The sequence below is a fragment of the Eutrema salsugineum genome, unplaced genomic scaffold (genome assembly GCF_000478725.1).
Source record: "Eutrema salsugineum unplaced genomic scaffold, Eutsalg1_0 scaffold_2, whole genome shotgun sequence".
In the NCBI taxonomy this organism is placed as follows: domain Eukaryota; kingdom Viridiplantae; phylum Streptophyta; class Magnoliopsida; order Brassicales; family Brassicaceae; genus Eutrema; species Eutrema salsugineum.
Genome location: NW_006256829.1, coordinates 17,149,034 through 17,173,592, shown reverse-complemented (window position 1 = coordinate 17,173,592; position 24,559 = coordinate 17,149,034). Strand labels below are relative to the sequence as shown.

General features: G+C 40.7%; 4 protein-coding genes across 4 annotated transcripts; 1 reads left to right on the top strand and 3 right to left on the bottom strand.

The window, feature by feature from the left end:
* Nucleotides 1-1,604: 1,604 nt before the first annotated feature.
* LOC112086609 lies at nt 1,605-2,210 on the bottom strand. The gene has a single exon (XM_024155582.1). It carries the CDS (start codon nt 2,208-2,210, stop codon nt 1,605-1,607), a length of 606 nt encoding a protein of 201 aa, XP_024011350.1.
* A 297-nt stretch (nt 2,211-2,507) lies between these two features.
* Nucleotides 2,508-2,987, bottom strand: LOC112086608 (glutathione S-transferase T2-like). The gene is made up of 2 exons (XM_024155581.1): nt 2,806-2,987; nt 2,508-2,712 (listed from the first exon to the last, which is right to left on the bottom strand). Exons 1-2 carry the CDS (start codon nt 2,985-2,987, stop codon nt 2,508-2,510), a joined length of 387 nt encoding a protein of 128 aa, XP_024011349.1.
* Nucleotides 2,988-14,457: 11,470 nt separating this feature from the next.
* On the top strand, nt 14,458-15,719 carry LOC18018418 (high-affinity nitrate transporter 3.1). The gene is made up of 2 exons (XM_006402105.2): nt 14,458-14,742; nt 15,017-15,719. Exons 1-2 carry the CDS (start codon nt 14,592-14,594, stop codon nt 15,499-15,501), a joined length of 636 nt encoding a protein of 211 aa, XP_006402168.1. The 5' UTR covers nt 14,458-14,591; the 3' UTR covers nt 15,502-15,719.
* Nucleotides 15,720-23,423: 7,704 nt separating this feature from the next.
* On the bottom strand, nt 23,424-24,056 carry LOC112086607 (uncharacterized mitochondrial protein AtMg00810-like). The gene has a single exon (XM_024155580.1). The coding sequence runs from the start codon at nt 24,054-24,056 to the stop codon at nt 23,424-23,426; it is 633 nt and encodes a 210-aa protein (XP_024011348.1).
* Between the last annotated feature and the right edge of the window lie 503 nt (nt 24,057-24,559).

Sequence of the window (24,559 nt, the reverse complement as noted above, 5' to 3'; positions counted from 1 at the left end):
TGAAACGCCTGAATGAGCTAACTTAAGGGTTTATGTTTTAAATACTATGGGAATGTTTGTTTGAAGCATATGTGACATATTATATCTGTTTATTAATGCATATTGATCATCATTACCACTTATGAGAGTTAGGTTTGAATGTTGATTAGTATAGTGATCATTGTCTTGGAAAAGAAATGGTTTTGCTTTGAGTTCTAAGTTGATTGTAATTTGAGATCATGTGATTCTTGCTTTATCTCTCTGTATAAGATTCAGTCTTTCTTAGCTCTTATTTTGATGCACAAAGAGGCTGTTTTATCATATTAGACTTGGAACCTTATGCTTGTTAATTGCTTATTCACTAATGAGAATTATTCTTGATTAAGTTATTTGCAAAGGCATTTATGTCATGGGAATGAATGAATCTGTTTTGGAAGTCTAGACTAATGAATTGCAAGTGTTGCATTGTTATCTTAGCATCATAAATTAAGCATTGAAAGCACCATGATCAATGATCACATCTAGAGGTTTAGCTTTTTCTTTATTTGAATTTGAGTCTTTGTTTGCTAATCTTGCTTGTTTAATTCTTAATAACTACTTGTTCTTGATTGTTTTATGTTTTAGATGACTTAATCACCAACCTGTTTCTTTAGACTTGGATTAAGAATTGATCTTCATAGTTCTTGTGTCTAGATAATATCCATTTGGATTGACCCTCAAGTACTACAACACAAGAGGTTAATTGACCTTAGTAGACTAAAAACCTACTATCATCGCTACAGGAGTCGAGAGCTACCTGTAGAGAAGATGTAAGCAAACGAATTCAATAGTTAATGCATGATCTTATTCCTGGCATGAGAGTGAGAGTTAATTGTCAGATTTAAGAGATTAGTTTATTAAGATAGCGAGAGTTGGGTAATCATACACATGTCTATTCCAGTTCCATGCAGATCCCATAAATAGATGAAGATAAATCACCCAGAAGCTAATTGGAAATGCTTTGACATCGATTAGAGTAAACTGAAGAAGTCTTAATCGCCCACTATGAGTCTAGTTTGAGTCCAACACCCTTGAGATATTCTTTTAGCAACTCATTTGCATTGCATTTTATTTCCCGTAAATATTAGATTAGGTTTAGTTTAGGATCTCATAACGAAAAACCCCCAAACCCTCATGAGTTTATGACTTTGCTTACTATCCCAGTTTGGTGTTTCCTTGCAGATTAGATATATTTCCTGTGGATCGACACCCTAAGTTCTACAACGTACATCTGTACCCTTTCAGACATTATGGTTTTATAAATTTAAAACTCTGGACCAATGGGCTTGCAAAAGACAAGCAACCCTGAGGCCCATCACATGGTTCCTTAGAGCATGTGCATTAGAGGGATTGAGAGAAAGTTGCTTAACATTAATATAATACTTTTTTTTTGCTTTAAGGATAATTAAGCAACTTTTAGCATCAAGTGTTTCATTAGTGGATTGGGTAAGAGTTGCTTAGTTAAAAAAATTTGTTAACTTAATTTTTAATTTAAACATTCATTACATTTTAAACAAGATTATAGAACAGTACATGAAATTATTAAAATTCAAAATACAGATATTTCAATTGTAAAACTTGTAATTCTACTCTTGATAATTGTCAAATTTGTTCCATATATTTTCAACTAGATCTTTCTTCAAGCGTTCATGTATTTGTGGATCACGGATTTGATTTCGTATCCTGATAAGGTTTCTGATGTTTGACGATGTCTCTGTAGAGTACTCATTGTCCACTTGTGAAGTTCTGCTTGACTTCCCTTGTTGGAATTCTTCTATGTTATACTGAGTGTAGTCATCCCGTTCATTTTCTACTATCATATTATGCAATATGATAGATGCACGCATAATATTGCCAAAATTTTCCTTATCCCAGAAAAGAGCTGGATTTCTTACAATTGCAAAACGAGCTTGTAGAACTCCAAAAGCACGCTCGACATCTTTTCGGGCAGATTCTTGGGTAGTGGCAAATAATGATGCTCTATCATCTTGAGGCAGTGCAATAGTTGGTATAAAAGCGGCCCATTTGGGATAAATTCCGTCGGTGAGGTAGTATCCCATCTTATACTTGTGTCCGTTAACCCAGTATTGAACTTTAGGAGCTCGACCTTGTAATATGTCATCAAAAACAGGTGAACGTTCAAGTACGTTAATATCGTTTAGGGTACCTGGAGGTCCAAAAATGCGTGCCATATCCAAAGATCTTGTGATGGTACCGCCTCTAAGACAATTGTCGGTTTTCTAGAACCACGTGTATATTGCCCTTTCCAAGCGGTAGGGCAATTTTTCCACTCCCAATGCATGCAATCTATGCTTCCCATCATCCCGGGAAATCCCCGTCTTTCTCCATCGTTGAGTAATCGTTGAAGATCTGCGGGCGTGGGTCTTCTTAGGTACTCATCTCCGAACAATTGAATTATTCCTTCAGTGAAATTTTTCAAGCATAACAGTGCAGTACTTGCACCTAGACGGAGATATTCATCAACCGCGTCAGCCGGACAACCATATGCCAGCATTCTTCATATCAACTTCTCCTTCTTTGTTGGAAGATGATCCCACTCCCTTCTTCTTTGCAGCCTTCGCCGCCTTAACTCCTTGTGGCCGTTTCTCTTTATTGCTTCCTTCGAAGCCTTCTTCTACATCAAGGCTTTGGGTTTGTGAGCTTTCAGAATGAGCTGTAGTTGCATCAACCTTCCTTCTTTTTGGCTTTCCACCTTCTTTAGCAGCAGAAACAGAGCATCACTTTTGGTCATGTCTGAGTTCTCGCCATGCATGTTCAAGGTCGAACTTGAACATGTGATCATTGTAGAAGATGTGATGAGCTACCTTCATCACATCGTTCTCATTTTGTCCACTGCTTTGCTGCTTCAAAGCGGTTTCATAACAAGCTACAAACTTACAAACGTGGTCATTAATACGCTGCCACCTATGTTTGAGCTGACCAACCTCTCTATCTGGTTCATTCGCCATGTTCTTAGAGTTGTTGAAACTTTCTGTTATTCTTTTCCAAAAAGCACCAGCTTTTTGTTCATTGCTGATGATTGGGTCTTTGGAGGTGTTGAGCCATGCACTTATCAGTACAACATCTTCTACAGGTGACCACTTCCTCCTCTTTTTTCGTTCATCAGCTGCAGGACTCGGGTGAGAGAAGAGTTGGGTTGAAAAAATTGGGACTTGAGATGAACCAGGGTCTACACTCTGCAAAAAAACAGAGTGTGTGTTTCTCTTGACTTGTTAAGAGGTTCACAAACCCCTGTGAGCTACCGTTTGGGTTCATAGAATCCATGTTGGTCGGTTTTAAGGAGTAAAATGCTTTATTAAGAAAAAAGATCGTAAGAAGACAAGAGATATTTAAGAAGTTTGTGAAAGACAAGTGTTTAGAAGAGAAGAGTGAGATTTAAGAAGTTTGTGAAAGACAAGTTTGTGAAAGACAAGCGTTTGAGTTTGAACAAAAGTTTGTGAAGAGAAGAGTTATTGTAGAAGAGAAGTGTTTAAGAAGTTTATGAAAGAGTTAGTATTTTAGCGAATTCTATATTTGAAAGAGAGTTGTGAAAGAGAGTTGTTAAGGAGTTAGTGTTGGTTTCCTTTTATATTTGTGCTGTTTTTTAAGAGTTTGGTACATTTAATAACCAGCTTTAATGATAGCTACTAGTTGTTAGCTTAATAGTTAATTTTTGAGATGTTTGATGTGATTTTGAGACAGCTTTTAAATCACTAAATGTTTCTTTAAAACAAGCACCACCTATTACTAAACCATTACTCTTCACCTAACAAAACAACTACCACCATTTACAATCAATACTAACTAAGCGATCATATACAAAGAAAGCAACTATCAACCCTAAACAAGATGCTAACTACAAGTTTGTTGGTTTGAAGAAGACTTACCTTGAGCTGTGTTTAGAAGGAAGTAACATCAGCATCAAGAATCCCTAGTGCTCTCTCTCCATTTACCCTCGAAAAAAAAATTCACAACAACATTTTCATCTTGAACTTTAACTTCATCATTAACAATAACATGATATAAATGCATACACTAAGCAAAACCTATCATATACAGCACCAACCGATCATAAACATCACTAACAAAAGAATTACAACTCTAAATTATCTTCACCGATTACAAACAACCGATCATATACTTGAACTTCAACTTCATCATCAAACTAACATGATATATATATGCATACACTAAACAAAACCTATCATATACATCACCAACCGATCATAAACATCACTAACAAAAGAATTACAACTCAAAAATACTTCACCGAAATACAAAGAACCGATCATATACCTCAGTACACAAAATACAGTCTATATTTTCATGTAAACACTTTCAAACAACTATATTCAGGAGTATTGTTCACAGAGATTAGCCAAATTTCATTCTAACACAAAAAACCCCCAATTTTTTTCCCCGATTCAAAACCCTAATTTCGAAGAAAACATAACAAATACGCATAAAACACAAAGAATCCCTCAAAAACGACTAACCTTCACGATTTGAGGACCCAATCCGCCGGAAAACAGTCAAAAGCGCCGTTGATTTGCTCCGACAAGAATTCGAATGCACTCGCCATTGAAATCGCCATGAGAGAGCTCTCGGGTGTTTTTTTTCTCGCAAAATGCCAAAGTCTCGGATAATTTTCGATCCACACGCGAGAACCCGTTAATTTTTTTCTCCCCCCAATTAAAATTTGACACGTCGCACAAGGGTTTCAGTATGGCTCGGCCCTTAAAACCCTTAGCTATGGGTCGACCCTTCTTTTTTTGGGCTCCCTTTCTAATATTATAACCCAAAATATTATTATGCAACCCACTCAATTTTTGTTAAGGGCCTCTAATGCTCATGCTCTTATGGTTCCATTTCTGATTCCCTTTTTTTATATTTCATTTCTGGTTCCATTTCCTGATTTCATTTCTGATTCCAATTCTGATTTCCTTCTCCTCCTGCGACCAAGCTCCCTCTTGTATCTTGTGCTTTTATTTCCCTTGGGCTTTAGCATTTCGAATTTCCTTACAGGAATTTCTCTCCTAGGATTCAGAGACGAATTCTGTAAAAGGGGGAAAGATTGTAACAACCCGACCTCCCAATGTCGGTTGTTACCAACTTCTAATCCGGTTTAATTTAATTAAACCATTCTCTTTTAATCAAAATTTTCTAATCTCTTTTTAATTCCTGCGAAACCCATTAGCCCAGCCCATTAAACTAAACCCTAGCTGTAAATATATTCCCTAATCTTTTTCTAAACTTTTTAGCAAAGACAAAACCCTAGCCTCTTTCTTTTTCTTTTCATTTTCGTCACCCTCTTCTTCCTATCGGCCGCCAACTTCCAAGACAAATTCTTGGCGCACCGTATGGATTCATGCAACGACATACCTATCAAATTGAAGCCCCGAGAGTCAGCTTTCTAAGAAGACCGATGTCATGTAGATCGGAGATTTGTGCCAGAAGTTATCGCCGTGTTTGTGCCGGGAGTCTAGATCTGTCCAAAGAGGAGGAAAAAGTGTATATTCTTCCAGAAAGGCATCTGTGAAGACTTCTACCTTCACCCTCACTCTCTCTTTCATATGCATGGTTATTTTAATTAGTCTTTTTTAAACCAGGTTAGATCTGTTTGTTAGGATTGCTAGATCTGATTAGGACTTGGATCCATGTTGCCTGTTTGTTGATGATTGCTGGTTGATGGTGGAATGTTACATAATAAATCTGAATATTAATCTGGGATTATAGAACCCTAAAACATGGTTTGTGTGACATAACCTGTTTCATGTTCTTTTTGTATAAAAACTGGATAACAATGAATGTGCAGTTTTAGATAATGGAAGGAACTTAATTAAAAGAATGAATTGATTGTTTGGGTGGATAATGTGTGGTTAGTAGAACTTATTAGGTCCCTGACTCCAGGATTTAGGGGTCAGTGTCGTTTATTGGCTGGGCTGATGTGATGTAGCGCATCTTCACTTAGGATTTTCCTTATTTCTTTTTGCTTAAGTTATTTGGTTAAGTTAAGATACTTATTATGATTTTAACATATTTCCTTTCTTCTAATTGCTTTAGGAATTGCTTTAGGGTTTTCTTTTCGTTGTTATTTAAACGAGCTTAAGTTGTAAAGGTTCGTCAGACTTAGAGAATTAATAAACAGAGCTTTTCAGAGCCTTATTAGTTCTTCCAAGTCGATTGCTCAATTACGTTCTTCTACTTTTCGGAGTTAATCGAAGCTTACATTGATCAACTCTTCCCTTGAGAACCTTTCGCTACGCCAGTTTTGGTATCAGAGCTTTGTCGTTCCTGCGAAAATTTTCTTTTTACCATGCCTCCTAAACGTGACGAAGCTGTGAACGATTGGGCAGAGCTGCGGCGTACGCTGGTAGCGATGCAAGAGAACTTCCAGACCATGCTTCAAAACTCGATCCAAGAGCTGACCGACACCGTTCTTCATCAGCGCGAACAGGATCGTGTGGCACAAGAAGCAGACGTGGAGGAAGACAACCCGTTCGCAGCTAATTTTCCTCGCCGGCGTCGAGGTGGTGGTAATCGTGTAGTTGAGCAGGATGATCGGAGATGGGAAACAGGATTCAAATTAGACATCCCTGAGTTCCATGGTGGTGTGCGTGGAGAAGAACTCTTCGATTGGTTGGTTGCGGTGGAGGAAGTTCTGGAATTCAAGGAGGTGCCCGAGGATAGAAAGGTACCACTGGTGGCGACGAAGTTTCGTGGCAAAGCTGCCGCCTGGTGGATGTAACTGAAAACAACTCGAGCACGGTTGGGAAAGGAACGAATTAAAACATGGGCAAAATTACAGCGAGCTTTGAAGAAAAGCTTTCTTCCGTATAATTTCGATAGGACGATGTACACTCGCCATCAAAACTTGCGACAGGGTACTCGCACCATCGATGAATACGCCGAAGAATTTTCGCTCTTGTTAACGCGAACAGAGATTTATGATAGTGAGGTGCAGTTGGTTTCTCGCTTTATCAGTGGTTTACGACCTCAGCTTCAGTCTGCCATGGCTCAATTTGATCCTGATACAGTCTCGGAAGCTCATCGACGTGCAGTGGCTTTTGAACAACAGTTTAAATCTTCGGTGACAGGGTGGAATTCTGGGTTTTCTCGTTCGCGCATGACAGGGACGGCGACGAGTGAGGGCTCACATGGACAAGCACACAAGAAAGACACCACCGAAGCTACTACCTCTAATACCCTTCCGGTGGCTAACTCAGGCACGGAGCCAACTCTTCGTCGCTCCTCTCAACCTAATGCTCTGCGATGCTTTGCTTGTGGGGAACCTGGGCACCTGCAAACAGCGTGCCCAAAGCAAACTCGGAGAGGGCTGTTTGGGGATGAAACCAAGTGGGATAAAGACGATGCTGCAGATGATAATGAAGACGAGTTCGATAGTGAGGTACCTGAAGACCATCATCATGGAGATACCAGCCCGTCCTTAATGCTAAGGCATGTGTGCCTTGCTCCGGTGGTGCTTGAAGAACCGTGGCTTCGTACTAACATATTTCAGTCTACCTGCACAATCAAAGGGAAGGTGTGTCGGTTCGTGGTTGATTCAGGGAGTTGTCGTAATGTGATTGCAGAAGATGCGGCTCGAAAGTTGGGTTTGAAGCGAGAAGACCATCCTGCGCCTTACAAGCTTACATGGTTGAAACAGGGAGTGGAGATTCGGATTGAGCATCGCTGTCTGGTGTCATTCTCGATCGGTTCACATTACAAAGATAAAATTTACTGTGATGTTGCTCTGATGGATGTTAGTCATCTACTGTTGGGAACACCATGGCAATATGATCGCAGTGTGATGCATGATGGTCGTCGAAATAGTTACAGCTTTATCTTTGAGAACCGAAAGATAGTATTGTTTTCATCCCCTCAACCGCCAGCTCCTTCTACTTCGTGTGTGAGCCAAAACTCGCACAACCAAGAATTTGTGAAGAGAAACTAAGGGATCTGAAACTTCTAGGATAATAATCGCAAGAACAGTAAGATCAAAAGAGGATTTTTATTGCTGTAAAGTGTTTAGTGTTTGTTGCTTAGGGTTGCCAAAGTTGGCGGAATGAATTGCATACATCATATATTTATACTAACTTTCTAAACCGCCTAGCCGAAAATCTCGGGCGAGATTTTCGGAATATTTCCTTATCGCCTTGTGCGGCTGACCGCCTTTGCATCTCGCCTAGGGTTTTCCATGGACTTCACCTCTCAAGGCTTCGGTTCGGCCCATCCATGCTTCTTTACGGCTCGGCCCATCTAGCCTTCTTCACGGCTCGGCCCACTTGCCATGGAGACACGATCCGGCCCACCGCACCGATACACGGCTTGGCCCAAACGTATTGTAGTGGGGCTCGGCCCATTTCTTTCGATGCGGCTCGGTCCACCTGTCTTCTTTCGGCTCTCCTCACCGGCCTATCTGCACGGCTCTCCCATTTGTCTTGGTGAGAACGGCTCTCCACTTGTCATGGTGAGAACGGCTCTCCACTTGTCATGGTGAGAACGGCTCTCCCACTTGGCCAGCACGGCTCTCCCACTTGGCGACCACGGCTCTCCCACTTATCTTTCTTCCATACTTAGCCATTCTGAGGTGGTTTATCTACTTGGGGTGAAAACCGACCCCAACAATTAGCCCCCCAGCTCGTCAGTTTCGGAGGCGATAGTGATGAGGTCCATTATTTCCGATCGTAGGATAAACCACTGAGTTAGACGCCGAGGCGTTTCGGGGATGAAGACGCCGAGGCGTTCTGGGGATGAAAGCGCCGAGGCGTTTTGGGAATGAAGACGCCGAGGCGTTCTGGGGATGAAGACGCCGAGGCGTTTTAGGAATGAAGACGCCGAGGCGTTCTGGGGATGAAGACGCCGAGGCGTTTTGGGAATGAAGACGCCGAGGCGTTCCCAAGGAGTGCCGAGGATGCCGAGGTGTTCGAGATGGTACCGAAGATGCCGAGGCAAGATCAAGGACGAGGCGATTTTTTTTAATAGTGACAGCCCATGACGAGGTGATTTGAGGAGGTTATGCCGAGCCGAACAAATGGCGAAGCGTTTCGAGAGAAAGCTCGTGCCGAGCTGTTTTGTTAGCGACGAGGCGATTCAAGAGAGAAAGAATCAATACCGAGCCGTTTTGTTAACGACAAGGCATTTCGAGAGAAAAGATTCAATGCCGAGCCGTTTCGTTAACGACGAGGCATTTCAAGAGAAAGTCAATACCGAGCCGTTTCGTTAACGACGAGGCGTTTCAAGAGAAAGTTAATGCCGAGCCGTGTTTCAAGGTAGCGACGAGGCATTTATGTGTCAGTAATGCCGGGCCGTGTTTTAAGGTAACGATGAGGCATTTGTTCTGAGAGAGTTGCCGAGCCGTTTTGCGTTAACGATAACGACGAGGCGTTGTTATGAACTTGTCGAGTTGTGACGACAAAGCACGGCTCGGTTCACACGGCTTGATGAGATATCCTTGGGAAAGAGTGTAAGCGAGGCTATTTGATAACGGGGACAGGCGAACTGTTTTTCCCGGAGTTTCTTTTAAAATGACAAGGTGTTTTTGTGAAAACTGTGTCGAGCCGAAAATAAACGACGAATCGTCGCAAGAGGATGCCTAGGCGACGAGATAAGATGATGCCTAGGCGACGAGGCAAGATGACGCCTAGCCGACGAGCCGAGATGATGGCTAGGCGACAATGCAAGAGGATGTCTAGCTGCCGAGCCGAGTTAACGGCTAGGCGACAAGGCAAGAGGATGCCTAGCTGCCGAGCCGAGTTAACGGCTAGGCGACAAGGCAAGAGGATGCCTAGGCGACGAGATAAGATGATGCCTAGGCAACAAACCAAGATGACGCCTAGCCGATGAGCCGAGATGATGCATGGACGACGAGGCGTCTTCGTTTAGATGACGCCTAGCCGTGTTTAGCGATAACGACGAGGCGATTTTCATTGGCAATGCCGAGCCGTGTTTAATGATAACGGCGAGGTGATTTTCATTGGTAATGCCGAGCCGTGTTTAATGATAACGGCGAGGCGTTTTCATTAGATGATGCCGAGCCGTGTATAACGACAAGGCGTTTTCATTATATGATGCCGAACCGTGTATAACGACGAGGCGTTTTCATTATATGATGCCGAACCGTGTATAACGACGAGGTGTTTTGTTTTTTATTAACCAAAGATGATTTCGGGCCATTCATTGAGATTTATCCATTCTATCACTGAGAGAGGTCCTCATTGAGGTGAGCTGTTTTAGATTGTTTTGAGAAAGAATCTTCGACTAACGCCGAAGTATTTTTCAAGTAAGTTATGTGTTTAATAGGCCTTGTACTCTTTGAGAGACTGATCATTTGTGAGGAAGAGTCGGGCGTTGCAGCCAAAGTGTTTAGCTTGAGCCTGTTTTTTCTTGCCGAGGCGTTAGCCCAGGGTTTCTCATTGACGAGGCAAAAGTTCAAGAGGATATAGTGTTCTCTTTGGAATATGACTATAGACCGGCGTTTCCGAGAGGGTGAGTGTGTTTTGCCGGGTTTTAAGAGTTCACTTCGGTTTTAGAGAAAGCGATGTAGTCTCGACTTATAATCTCGTGTGCGATAGTGAACTGAGGTGGTTTATCTACTTGGGGTGAAAACCGACCCCAACACTTCGCATGATGCTAGTCTGCCTGTGGATACCTCACAGCCTCTGGGTTCTTCGGTATTGCTCTGTTCACGTCGCAATTTTGAGAAAGAATTTTGAAGTAACGGTTGTGTTTGGGCCTTAGTAGCTGCTGACTCTCAGGTTACCGACACCCGTCCATTGTCTTCTCCTTTTTCTGCGTTACTTCACGAATTTGCGGATGTGTTTCCAGCAGAATTACCGAAGGAGTTGCCTCCTCTACGTGATATTCAACATCAAATCGATTTGGTTCCTGGTGCAGCCCTTCCTAATAGACTTCATTATCGTATGAGTCCACAGGAGCATGAGGAACTTCGTCGTCAGGTTGAAGAATTATTAGCGCGTGGTCATATCCGCGAGAGCTTAAGTCCTTGCGCTGTCCCGGCTCTCCTCATTCCTAAGAAAGATCGTGGCGTGTGTGTGTTGATAGCAGAGCTATTAATAAGATTACAGTGCGCTATAGATTCCCAATTCCCCGACTTGATGACCTGTTGGATCAGATCGGCACAGCAACAATGTTCTCTAAATTAGACTTGAAGAGTGGCTACCATCAGATTCGGATTAAGCCTGGTGATGAGTGGAAAACTGCCTTCAAGACGCGAGAAGGGCTGTTTGAATGGCTTGTTATGCCTTTTGGCTTGTCTAATGCCCCTAGTACGTTCATGCGAGTCATAAATCAAGCATTACGACCTTTCATTGGGCGCTTTCTTGTTGTCTATTTTGATGACATTCTCATCTTTAGCTCTTCTTTGGAGGATCATCTTGATCATTTACGACAAGTTCTTACCGTCTTGCGCAAGGAGGCGTTGTTTGTTGCGCAACAGAAATGTGAGTTTGGCGTTGATCAGGTGCTGTTTTTGGGTTATATTGTATCCAACAAGGGTTTATCGATGGATGCCAGAAAGGTAGAAGCCATCCGTTCGTGGCCAGTACCCCGAACGATTTCTGAGATACGCAGTTTTCACGGTTTGGCGTCCTTTATCGCCGTTTTGTGCCCCATTTCAGCTCCATCATGGCTCCTATAACCGACTGTATGAAGGAAGGAAAGTTCGTCTGGTCCTCTGATGCAGCTGCCGCGTTTGACCTTGTTAAAACTAAGCTCACTACTGCGCCGATTCTCGTGCTACCAGAATTTTCTCTTCCTTTTGAATTGCATTGTGACACATCGAAGTTAGGTGTTGGAGCAGTTCTCAGCCAACAGTCACGCCCAGTAGCCTTTTATAGTGAAATCGCTGGAGCAAGAGGTCGCTATAGTACTTATGACGTTGAGTTTTATGCGATAATACAGGCAATTAAACACTAGCGTCATTATCTATTCCACCGCGAGTTTGTCCTCTTCACTGATCACGATGCACTTAAACATCTGGACAGCCAAGCCAAGATTTCTTCCCGTCATGCGAATTGGATTGCATTTTTGCAGCAATTTACGTTCACCATTCGTCATCAGTCAGGCAAGTTGAATAAAGTCGCAGATGCGTTAAGTCGACGTCATTGTCTTATCACGAGCATGCATACGACTGTGCCAGGTTTTGCAACGTTTGCAGAGCTTTATGTCTCGGATCCTTATTTTGGTGCTATTCTCCGTGACATACAGCAAGGACTGCGTTCTGACTTTTTGCTCCAAGACGATTTCCTCTTCTACAAAAATCGCCTTTGCGTGCCAGATTGTAGCCTCAGGTTGCGTTTCATTACCGAATTGCATTCAGAAGGTCATGTAGGTCGTGACAAAACTTTACAGCTTGTTTCGACCTCCTACTTTTGGCCATCACTGCGTCGCGACGTGGAGCGATTTGTTGAGTGTTGCCGTGCTTGCCAACTCGCTAACGGTCAAGCTTTGAATGCAGGACTGTACTTGCCATTGCCAATTCCTACTCAGCCATGGACTGATGTTAGTATGGACTTTGTTTTGGGGTTACCTCGTACACAGCGCGGTAGTGACTCGATTTTTGTTGTTGTCGACCGTTTCTCCAAGATGGCACACTTCATTCCCTGTAAGCGTACCACTGATGCTGTTAAAGTTGCTGAATTGTTTTTCTGCGAGGTGTATCGTCTTCATGGGTTGCCGACTTGTATTGTTTCTGATCGCGACACAAGATTTTTGAGCCATTTTTGGCGTTCGGTATGGAAAATGTTGGGTACTAGTCTTGACATGAGCACAGCTTATCATCCGCAAACGGATGGTCAGACTGAGGTAACAAATCGATCTCTTGGCAATATGTTGCGCAGTTTGGTCGGAGATAATTTGCGTTCTTGGGAAACTCGTCTACCGCAAGTCGAATTCGCCTACAATCATTCAATGAATCGTAGCATGGGTTTCTCACCGTTTCATGTGGTTTATGGTATTGTCCCGCGGGGTCCTTTGGACTTAACTTCTCTTCCCGATCGGATTCGTCCGCATGGTGGCGCAGGTTCTTTTGTGGACACTTTGCGTGTGGTCAAGCTCGTCTACATTTGGAAGCTGCTGCTGCGAAATATAAAGTTTCTGCGGATAAACATCGTCGTGAACTTCTATTCGAACCAGGTGACTTTCTTTGGGTATACCTCACTAAAGATCGCCTCCCTTCTCATGAGTATAATAAGCTTCGTTCGCGCAAGATCGGACCAGTGAAAGTTGTGGAACGCATCAACGCCAATGCTTATCGCTTGGAGCTGCTACCACATCTCAAAACTGCAAATGTCTTCAATCTCAAGTATCTTACTCCGTATGTTGGCGAAACTGACCTTCAAGATTCAGAGGCGAATCTTTTCTTACCCCCGGGGACCTGATGCAGCGCATCTTCACTTAGGATTTTCCTTATTCCTTTTTGCTTAAGTTATTTGGTTAAGTTAAGATACTTATTACGGTTTGAACATATTTTCTTTCTTCTAATTGCTTTAGGAATTGCTTTAGGTTTTTATTTTCGTTGTTATTTAAACGAGCCTAAGTTGTAAAGGTTCGTCAGACTTAGAGAATTAATAAACAGAGCTTTTCAGAGCCTTATTAGTTCTTCCAAGTCGATTGCTCAATTGCGTTCTTCTACTTTTCGGAGTTAACCGAAACTTACATTGATCAACTCTTCTCTTGTGAACCTTTCGCTACGCCATGATGTCTGTGTGACCATACAGCAGCCATCGCTGGCAGTGGATAGAGCGATCCACCAAGTGTTTAAATAGCGTGTTTGGGCTGATCGCTGGTATAACCGCTAGTACAGCCTATTACTCACCCCTCTTCTTCTCTTGTTTTCTCCAGGATTAGGTGGACCAGCTAAGTCTATTGTTGTTGACTGTTATCTGGGCGTTTTCAATCCTGGCAGACCTGAGGTTTATCAAGGACCAAGCCTGGTGTTTTACCGAATGAAGTTTGACTACCAATCTAACATGTCCAATTTTCTCGCCTCTTTAGAGAATCCAGAATAAGGATGTTACATTTATTTATATATATATATATATATTTCCATATATTCTTACTAGAAGAAATATATATATATATATATTTATATAACCGATTAAGTTTATCTTCTAAAGGATTCAATAGGAGACGATGTAACTAGAATATGTAGAGTATCTTGTTGGTGATGTGTCTATGGATTATAGAATTGTATGGAATCTCAAACTGAATTATTCAGATGATAAACAATAAAAACAGAAACTCATATCACATCCTTTGGCATGTTTTGGGGGCCATCATCTCAGCTGGACGGAGACAACACGGACACTTGTGCCAGAGAGGGAACACAATCTTCCCAAGTCTTCAAAGGGTAATCTCAGACCAAACCGTTGACTTTGTCCCTATTAATTGTTTATGCTAACCCCAAGATATTTTGATACAATAAATCACTATATAAACACATAAATGTGCACCCCACCTTTCTTATCAAACATAAAAGTCAGCAAAACAAAGGCATATTCCTCTTCTCCTCATAAGCCTTAATTTCCAAATATTCAGATTCAAGGATCTCCATGGCGATCCACAAGATCCTCTTCGCTTCACTTTTCATTTGCTCACTGATCCAATCGAGTCATGGGGCTACCAAAGAAAGGCTATTTTCCGACCTGGAGAAAGGTGCTTTTGAGGTCACCACTAAACCCAGCCGAGAAGGAGAAGGTGTCGGTATGTATATAATTTCTTCTAAAAATATCAATCATTTGGTCCTTCATTTGAACATACCTTTAGGTGTTTAAATTTGCGCTGTTAGACTAGAAAGCGTCTATGCTCTTGGGAGATTAGTTTAGGTTTCGGCCCGCGATCCCGTTTAAAAAAAAAAAGGAAAACATTTAATACCTACTTAAACATAAAAGACACGAAATATAATCAAGCATCAGTTAGATTTATTTAAGGAATTACTAATATCAAGGCTGATCAATATTGGTTGTATGGTTTCTAGTTCTGGATGCCGGAATTGACAAATTGAGCATCACATGGAAGCTAAACTCGACGGCAAAGGAGGCTGAATTCAAGACTATTAAAGTAAAGCTATGCTACGCCCCGATCAGCCAAGTTGACCGACCATGGCGCAAGACGGAGAATGAGCTCTTCAAGGACAAGAGCTGCCCGCACAAGATCGTGGCAAGGCCCTATGACAGCAGCGTTAAAACCGCTCAAACAATCGATTACACCCTTGAGCGCGACATTCCCACCGGGACTTACTTTGTTCGTGCCTACGCTGTTGATGCACACGACCATGAAGTTGCCTTTGGACAGAGCACGGACGAGGATAAGAAAACCAATCTCTTCAGCGTTCAGGCTATCAGTGGCCGCCACAAGTCCCTAGATATTGCCTCCATCTGCTTCAGCGTCTTCTCTGTCTTGGCTCTGCTCGTTTTCTTTGTCAACGAGAAGAGGAAGGCCAAGATAGAGCAAAGCAAATGAGTCATTTACTTTGCTTGTTTGCGACGTTAAACAGAAAGTCGTTGACTTTGAACTTTCTTTTGTATCAATTGCTTTTGTTTTGTTGCTTACCTCTTCTTTCTTCTGTACTTTTTACTTACGTGTTTGTATCGTTATAAGCCATTCATATGGAGTCAAGAAACTAATCCTACGGTGGTGATGCGTTGGGTGCTTTATATATTTGTTTACACTTTTTGATATATTTCCTATACATTCTATTTGAATGTTTTATACTTTTATGGTAGTAATAATATTCAAAATACCATATTCATTTCCAGCTCTCAGATAAAAATCGTAGATACAGTTATATTTCATATAGAAAAGTCAAAATATCAAATATTAAACAACAAGTAACCCCTTCAGCAAATAAAAAATCGTTGAATAAAAAAAAAATTAAGTAAAGCCAACGAATGAATGGAGTGCAATAAAGTAAGATTTATGAAAAGGATTTTGGTAAATCTACTTTAGTTTGTATTTGCAAAGTTAGAAGAAGATGAAATAATAAATGATTGTCGTGTGAACCTGAAAATTAGATATTTATTATATTAAAACAGAAACATTTTTTAGTGCTTGCTTCCAAACACTCCCAAAGTTTATTAAAAATTATTTTATTTTATATTTATATTTAATTACGAAAATTAGGTATTAATTTAGATATTTTTATATTCTCCTTAAATATAGATGATAATTAATTTAAAACATTTATTTTATATTGATATTTAATTTCGAAAATTAGTTATTAATTTAGATATTTTTAAATTTCTTTAAATACATGTAAGATATTAAAAAATGATTTAAAGCAATTAAACGGGTAGATTAGCCAATTCATAGATATATAAATTATTTATATGTAAATTTACATAATTAAAATCACATAATCAAATTTACATAATTAAACTCACATAATAACCAAGTTTATAATTAATATTAGATCGAAATATATTTAATTAACTCATATTCTTATTCTACTAATATACAAATCTACACTATTTAAAGTTAAAACATGATAACAAAATATCTTCCAAAAAAAATAGCTCGACACCAGGATGATGAAAGCTTAACACATCTTTTTTTTTTTTTTTTTTTTGTCAACAGCCTCTTCTCCTAAACCGAAGGTGTTAATCAAACCGGTGGAGATGAGTTCACATAAATCATATTTCGTGGATAGACTCTAGCGCTGTGAGCTAATGCGTCCGCCTTGGTGTTCTTCGCTCATGGTATGTGGATCAGTTTGAAAAAAAGGAACTTCTCTCTGGATTTCTGGATTTCCCCCAATTGTAGTGCAAATGCTGGCCATTCCGTTGGTGCCGACACCATCTTCACCACATCAGAACAGTCTGTTGCAAAAACTACTTCTCTTCGCTGATTTTCAATCATGCACAACATTGCCCATAATAGTGCCTCTACTTCTGCATGTAAAGGAGATAAGCTGCGTCGTAAATTTTGTGCCCCCATTATGGTCTCGTAGGATTCCTCGCTCCTATAATACCATCCTATACCTGATTTTTTATCTGTCTCCTTCCAAGAACCATCCACCGAACACCATCCCTTATTAAAGGAGGTCGGGTGTGATGGCAATTGAGGATGGTGTATTTCCGTTTCAGTTACCGATTTTTGTGTCTCAATCCATAAAAGGCTTTCCGTTTCTGCTAATTTAAGCGTTAATCGTGGATCCCTGTCTATGTTTGGGAATATTTTGTCATTTCTTGCTTTCCATATGTACCATACTATCCATGGGTATGATTCATTAAAAATTCCTGGTGGTGTACGCCAAAACAAATAATCCAAATTTCCATAAATAGAACTTCCTGGGAAAACTCCCGTAGGTGTTGGGAACGGTGACAAAGCCCACGTCTGCATTTCGGGTGGACATTCAAATAAAACATGATTGATCATTTCCTCCTCTGCCCCACATCGATTGCATTGTGCATCACATTTGATTCCTCTGTTGTTCAGATTTTTGGCAACAGCCAGACAACCGGACAGTACTTGCCATAGAAATGGCGTAATTTAGGGGGACACCTCAGTTTCCATAGTTTTACTAATAAGGGCTCGAAAGTAGGTCCATATAGGTTTTGTGTTTTTGTTTCCGAGTTTTGGTGTTCAATTTGGTATCCAGATTTGACCGTATATTTGCCTGATTTTGTGAAGTGCCAACCCAATACATCCGGCCGAAATGAGGCGCTGATTGGCATCCCTTGTATTATTTCCACATCTTTTGGATCTATGATAGCATTGAGGAGCCCCATATTCCAAGTACTAGTCTGTGGATCAATGAGATGATTAACCATGAGATTTGGGTAATAATTATAACCCTTACATATTGCTGATCTCGGGCGAGAAGATGGTATCCAGGGATCTTTCCAAACCGAAGTGGAACATCCAGAACCAACTCTTTTGATTAGCCCTTTGTTAACCAGAGATCGAGCTGAAATAATACTTCGCCATCCGTAAGATGGGGAATATGACTTTATGTTGTCCATTGGACCTGCATTCCGATAATATCGTCCTTTGAGTACTCTCGCAAACAGCGAATCTGGCTTATCTATTAATCGCCATAACTGTTTTGCCAACAGTGCCGTATTAAAATTCTCTAGCGACCTGAAGCCCATGCCCCCCACCGATTTGTGACGGCACATCTTTGGCCATGCAAGCCAGTGCATTCCTTTGCCTTGACCTTTCGTGTTCCACCAAAATCTTTCCGTGATGCTCGTTAACTTTGTGGTGATTGATTTTGGTAAGCGAAAACATGACATGACAAAAGTTGGCATAGCGGAAGCCACCGATTTTATTAGTACTTCCTTTCCCCCTTTTGATAAAAAGTTGGATGTCCATCCGTTTACGCGATCCTGTTGTCTGTCAGCTAAAAACTGGAAGATCCTGGTCTTTGTTCCCCCAAGGTTTTCCGGTAATCCTAAATATGAGCCCATTCCCCCCATGTTGTGAATTCCTAAAATTTGTTTCATCTCATTTTTCACTATGTCTGAGACCTTATGCCCGAATTGTATTGACGACTTGTCAAAATTTATTTGTTGACCCGAAACGTTCTCATATTGGCGGAGCACCTGCAATATCTGCTGACATTCCTCCTTGTTTGCTTTACAAAAGAAAAGGCTGTCATCCGCAAATAACAAGTGTGAGATCGAAGGGCTTGACCGGGCTACTTTCAATCCGGTCAACTTTCTGTCTTGTTCTGCCTTCTTTATATTAGATATCAGGACTTCCGTACACAAAATGAATAAATATGGGGACAATGGATCCCCTTGTCGGAGTCCCCGATGTGGAGTTATTCTTCCTTTAGGTTGCCCATTCAAAAGAACTTTATATTGTACTGACTTTATACACCACATCATCCAGGTAATCCATCTTTCCTCAAATCCCATTTTTCTCAAGAGATGTTCTATGAGATCCCATTCAATCCTGTCATAGGCTTTGCTCATGTCCGTTTTAATTGCCATGAATTTATCTTGGCAGGACTTATTTGTGCGGAGCCCATGGAACATTTCCTGTGCAATCAGAATGTTATCCGAGATCAAGCGTCCCGCGACAAAAGCCGATTGTGTTTCTGAAATAATATCGGGTAATAGTTTCTTTAACCGTTGACACAAAACTTTAGAAATTATTTTGTACCCAACATTGCATAGACTTATTGGTCGCAGTTCCGTCATTCGAGTTGGTCTGTCCTTTTTTGGAATTAAACATATGTTAGTCATATTTAATCGTTGATCGAAGATCCCTGTTTCCAAGAAGCCATTTACTAACCCAAGTAAATCCGTTTTAATTATCTTCCATGATTTTTGAAAAAATAAGGCTGTCATTCCGTCAGGCCCTGGGGCCTTTTCCGGGTTCATCATAAACAAAGCTTTGTACACCTCATCTTCTGTTGCCTCCGCCACTAACATGGCATTATCCTCCTCTGTGACTCGATTTTGAATTTCTCCAAGTGCGGATTCAAATTGTAATGGGGAGGTTGTAGTGAACAAGTCCTCAAAATATCCCACTGCAACTTGTTCGACCTCTTTTTCGGAGGTCACCCATGAACCTGCTGCATTATACAAGCCGACAATTCGATTCCTTGCTCGTCTTTGTTTTACATGCGCATGATAGAATTTTGTATTTTTATCACCCCCAATAGCCCACTCGTTCCGGCTTTTCTGTTGCCAAAACAGCTCCTCGTCTCTATAAGCTATTTTTAATTTCCTTGTAACCTCTATTAATTCCTCCTCCGATTTTGTATCATCATTTTGAACGTCCTCAAGCTCCTTTTGCAACTCAATAATCCTCTCTTTCCCGTAAGGTAGATTGTTTTTCCTCCATCTAGATATTTTGCGACGGCAATTAGAGATTTTTTCCATGAACGTCCCCTCACGTCGCCCAAAATTTGAAGTCCATCCTGTAGAGATAGCATCCATTAAACCCTCTTGGCCAATCCATCGTTTGTCAAATCGGAATTGGGTTCTCTTCCGGGGGATTTTATCCTCAATTGTTGTTACTATCGGTCTATGATCCGATCCAATCATTGCCAGATACTCCACAAACGAATGACAGAACATCTCATGCCAGTGTTCGTTTGCTAGAGCTCGATCCAATCGACATCTTACTATTTTGGAGTTTCTACGTCCCCTCCAGGACATGGTATTTCCTAAACACGGAAAGTCTAGAAAACCGCAAATACTAATCATGAGATTAAAGGATGTAAAGGTCGATGCATGTCGCAAGGCTCCACCTTGCTTTTCATGGTTACCAGTAATTTCGTTTAGGTCTCCAATGATAAACCAGGGTTCTTTTCGAGAAAGGCTGATTCTCGTCAATCGTTCCCATACTTGATCCCGTTGTTTGGGCACCGGATCTCCATAAATAAAAGACAGATAAACAGTTTTTCCTTGAATAACCGCTTCGATATCGATTATTCTTGCACTTGAATATATTACCTTAATGTTAAAAAGATCATTATAAAAAAGTGCAAGTCCTCCACTTGTTCCGCAAGGTTCAACCGTAAATAATTTATTATAACCAAAATGAAATTGAAATTGTTGCACAAAAGAAAAACATTGTTTAGTCTCAGAAAGAAATAAAAATTCGGGCCTATGTCTTTTCCAAATCTCTCGCAGGTAGCTTATTGTCCATTTGCTTCCAAGACCCTGACAATTCCAGCTAAGTACTCTCATTAATCGCTTTGTTTGTTGCTTTCTGCCCCTGTTTTGGGTTTAAGGTCCCCTTCGGAGCAACATTCTGGCCTTTGTCACCGATGTGGTTCCCATTTTTGACCCCTTGTTTTTTCCGAGGAGATGTAAATTTTTGAACCAATCTCTTCTTTGTACTGCCTCCTAGAAAGAGCGGGTTGCTCTTGACGGTTTTCTTTTTTACTTCGTTTTTGTCTCCGTCCTTCGCCACCTCATCGAGTCCCCCTCCCTCTATATCCGATGACTTTGCAGGACCTGTCTCACCCAGTAAATCTGCAACTGTGACCTCAAGACCTGCAGAGTCCCACAATTCCTCAACCTCTGTAATAGACTGGAAAAATTCCCCGTCTTCAAAGTCATCCTCACCCCTTTCCTTTTCCACATTTCCTTCGCAAGTGAACATGTCCGGATTAGCTTCCATGTCTTGCCCAAGAGTCACCGTGATTTCATTACCGGATGAGCTTGGCTTAATATGGTCCTGCATTTCCGAGCACAGGTTTAGCTCCTCCTCTTTTGCAGCTTCCAAACTGTGTTCCATCATGTATCCTGAGATGTCGTTAGCTGATAAGGTCAGCCCCTGGTCCTGCATATCCTCGTCACCTGCCATTCCATCATCATTAGTCTGTTCTGTCACCGTATTAATCACCTCCAACTCCCTGTTTCTGTTAACACTTGAGATAGCAGATAGAAACCAGAGTGTGGCTTCGTACAAGACGGTCACAAAATATGGAGGGGGTGGAGGAAGAGACTCGGTGAAAAATGAGAGTGTGAATGCAGGTTTTAAAGGGAAGGGCAAAGCTCATAGAGAAGAAGCTGATCACAAGCTGAAAGGCAGATCGGAGAAGAAGACCGGTGATCACTCAATGGTCTTAACGAGACCATCAGGGTATATCCCTCCAAAGGCGCTACACAGGACATACAAAGCCAAAGCAGCTGGTAATAATGGTGCAGAAATTTCTGAAAAGGAGTTGAGCTCCACGGTGGAGGTTACTAGGAGCCAGAGGAAAGAATTCCCAGAAGATAAGGCGATCACAAAGGGAGATCACAACATCGGGAATCAAACCGGTTTGTCTCAAACAAGGAGCTTAGCAAGGAAGAGCCTTTCTTTTGATGAAGATGATCTCATGGAAGAACCGGTCTTGAATGGGAGAGCTTAACTGGTCTTGAGGAGAGCTTAACACATCTTATTTTTATTATTTTTCATATTTGAAAATTTGAAAAATGAATATTTTTGATTTAAGACAATAAATAAATAATAAAAACAACTTATATCTAAACAAAAAAAATAAATACAAATTATATTAAAAAAACAAAAAAAAATTCGTGCGGACACACGAGTTAGAATCTAGTTGTTACTAAATTAAAAAGCATGATGCATTGCTGACAGCGATCCTGATCATCGTTAAGATTAGGTTATAAACAAGATCTACTTTGTTTGCAAAATGTCATAGATGTGGACATGACATATATATAATATCATTACCATATTTGTAAACAGTAAGATAATTAATAGATGTACTGACGTCATATAATATATATGTGTGTAGGAGTATAATATATTATTAAGCAAATTGCGAACGTACAATGAAGCAAAATGTGAATATAACTTGGAAAGTAAAAAAGATTTACAAAAGTTGTCATAACACTCATGCAAAAGTCGTTGTTATGCCGCCGATTGACAAAATTGATTCTGTGATATAAAAAAAGAAACTATATTTTAAGCAGGAGGTGTTCCTCACCGTTTTTCTCATCAAGCAAATTGGGCCACTTGTTTAGATCACCAAATGGTCATAGTCGGTAGGGCTTATCAATACGTTGTGCTGGTTATTAATAATATCCACCTAGCCGAATCACGAAAAATTGTATACTCATTTATTATTATTTTACGATAAATACGACTTTTCATCTCTTAAATGTATGGTAGGACCCATCCCCAAGAGACATGGAGCCAAACAAGGGCACGTTCATAAGTTTAAGTTTTCTGTATGGAGAAAAATAGCCTTTAAAGTATTTTGACCAAAAAAACCTAAATATTGAATGGAAAAGATTAACTTAGAGATATCGTTTTCTAAATTTCATTTTCATTTTTTGAAAGCTTAAAGATTTGTTACAACTCATAGATTTATTTATACAAATTTTAAGGAAGTTCACCAAAAACCTTAAACAAACTTAACCATAATTTCAATCTGTGGTTAGTTATACTCGGATAAGATTACCAATGAACCAAAATAGTTGAAAACAGGGACCGTACAAACTGTAGAGAGTTGTTGTAACCTTTCTTCTTTTACATTTGTATTTTTGTCTTGTTGCAGAGTTGAAGATGACAGTTGAGACATAGTGGACTGCAGACTGATTTCAACTGATTTAGACTTCGTCTTGTTTGACCTAATAGATGAAACTGCATTGTTTTGATCAATTCGATACTCTGTTCTATTAGCCCCTCTCAAACTTGTCGTAGGGGGAACATCGACGCCAAGTTTGAACCATAGTGACTAAAAGGGAGCTGCATGAAGAGATTTTGTGAAAATATCAGCAATTTGGAGCTTGGAAGGAACATGATTTACCACCAATGAACACAATGCCACACGTTCTCAGACATAATGATGGTGTGTCTCATAATGCTTTGTTCTGGCATGGTAAGATGGATTCACTGTTAACTAGATTGCAGAGAGGTTGTCGCAGAAGATCTCAAGAGTGATATGGAGAGGAACCCTAAGTCTTTTAAGAGACTACCAAGCCAGGTAAGCTCGGAGGCAGTTTCAGACAGAGCAAGGTATTCTGCTTCAGTGGAACTCTTGGCCACCGTATTTGCTTTTTAGAAGACCAAGAGATCAGATTATTTCCAAAATAAGTGCAAAATCCAGTAGTTGATCGCCTTATAAGAGGGCATCCAGCCCAATCAGAGTCGCTATAAGCTCTTATCACAAAAATGTGTTTCCGAAACGTTATACCCATGGAGACTGTTCTTTTGATGTAATGCAAAATGCGTTTTAACAGATGGAAATCAGAAATAGTCGGGGCATGCATCTTCTGGCACACAAAATTGACAGCAAACAGAATATCTGGCCGAGTAAGAGTGAGATATTGCAGTTTTCCTGCAAGGCTTCTAAAGTAAGTCGGATTCTCAAAGAGCTGACTCCGGTTTGGTATGTGATGCGGCTGAAGAGGTAACGGTGTAGGCATAGGAGAACAGTCACTCATTGCAGCAATGGCAAGGAGATCCTCCGCATACTTCTGCTGTGAGAGAAACAGCCCCTCTTGGTGAAAGTGTGCCTGAATCCCGAGAAAATAACGCATCTGGCCAAGATCCTTCATCCGAAAATGATTGTGAATGTCTTCAAGAAACTTATCCATTGCAGATTATTTGTTTCCTGTAATAACCATATCATCCACATATAAAAGCAACATAATAACATCACTTTTGTGTGTATAAACAAAGAAAGAAGGATCCAATTTACTGCAAAAAAAACCAAACTCCAAGAGATAGTTACTGAATTTATCAAACCAAGCTCTTGGAGCTTGCTTAAGACCATAAAGAGCTTTATGAAGTTGCCAAACATGATTAGGATAGTTCTTATCAACAAATCCAGCAGACTGCTTCATGTAAACCACTTCACTAAGATCACCATGCGAAAATGCATTCTTAACATCCATTTGTTTAACTTCCCATTCCATTATAGTTGCAGCATGAAGAACAGCTCTTACAGTTGCGGTTCTTACTACATGACTGCAAGTTTCCAAGTAGTCAATACCCTCTTCTTGATCAAAGCCTTTTGCAACCAGTCTAGCTTTGAGTTTATCAAGTGAGCCATCAGCCTTTAGTTTTGTTCTAAAACTCAAACCGTCCCTGTACTGGG

Coding starts and splice junctions, on each gene's coding strand:
- LOC112086609 (XM_024155582.1), bottom strand. CDS start 2,210: ATGGCACGCATTTTTGGACCTCCAGGTACCCTAAACGATATTAACGTA.
- LOC112086608 (XM_024155581.1), bottom strand. CDS start 2,987: ATGGCGAATGAACCAGATAGAGAGGTTGGTCAGCTCAAACATAGGTGG. Junction 2,713..2,805: donor TACAATGATCACATGTTCAA/GTTCGACCTTGA, acceptor GCCAAAAAGAAG/GAAGGTTGATGCAACTACAG.
- LOC18018418 (XM_006402105.2), top strand. CDS start 14,592: ATGGCGATCCACAAGATCCTCTTCGCTTCACTTTTCATTTGCTCACTG. Junction 14,743..15,016: donor CCGAGAAGGAGAAGGTGTCG/GTATGTATATAA, acceptor TATGGTTTCTAG/TTCTGGATGCCGGAATTGAC.
- LOC112086607 (XM_024155580.1), bottom strand. CDS start 24,056: ATGGATAAGTTTCTTGAAGACATTCACAATCATTTTCGGATGAAGGAT.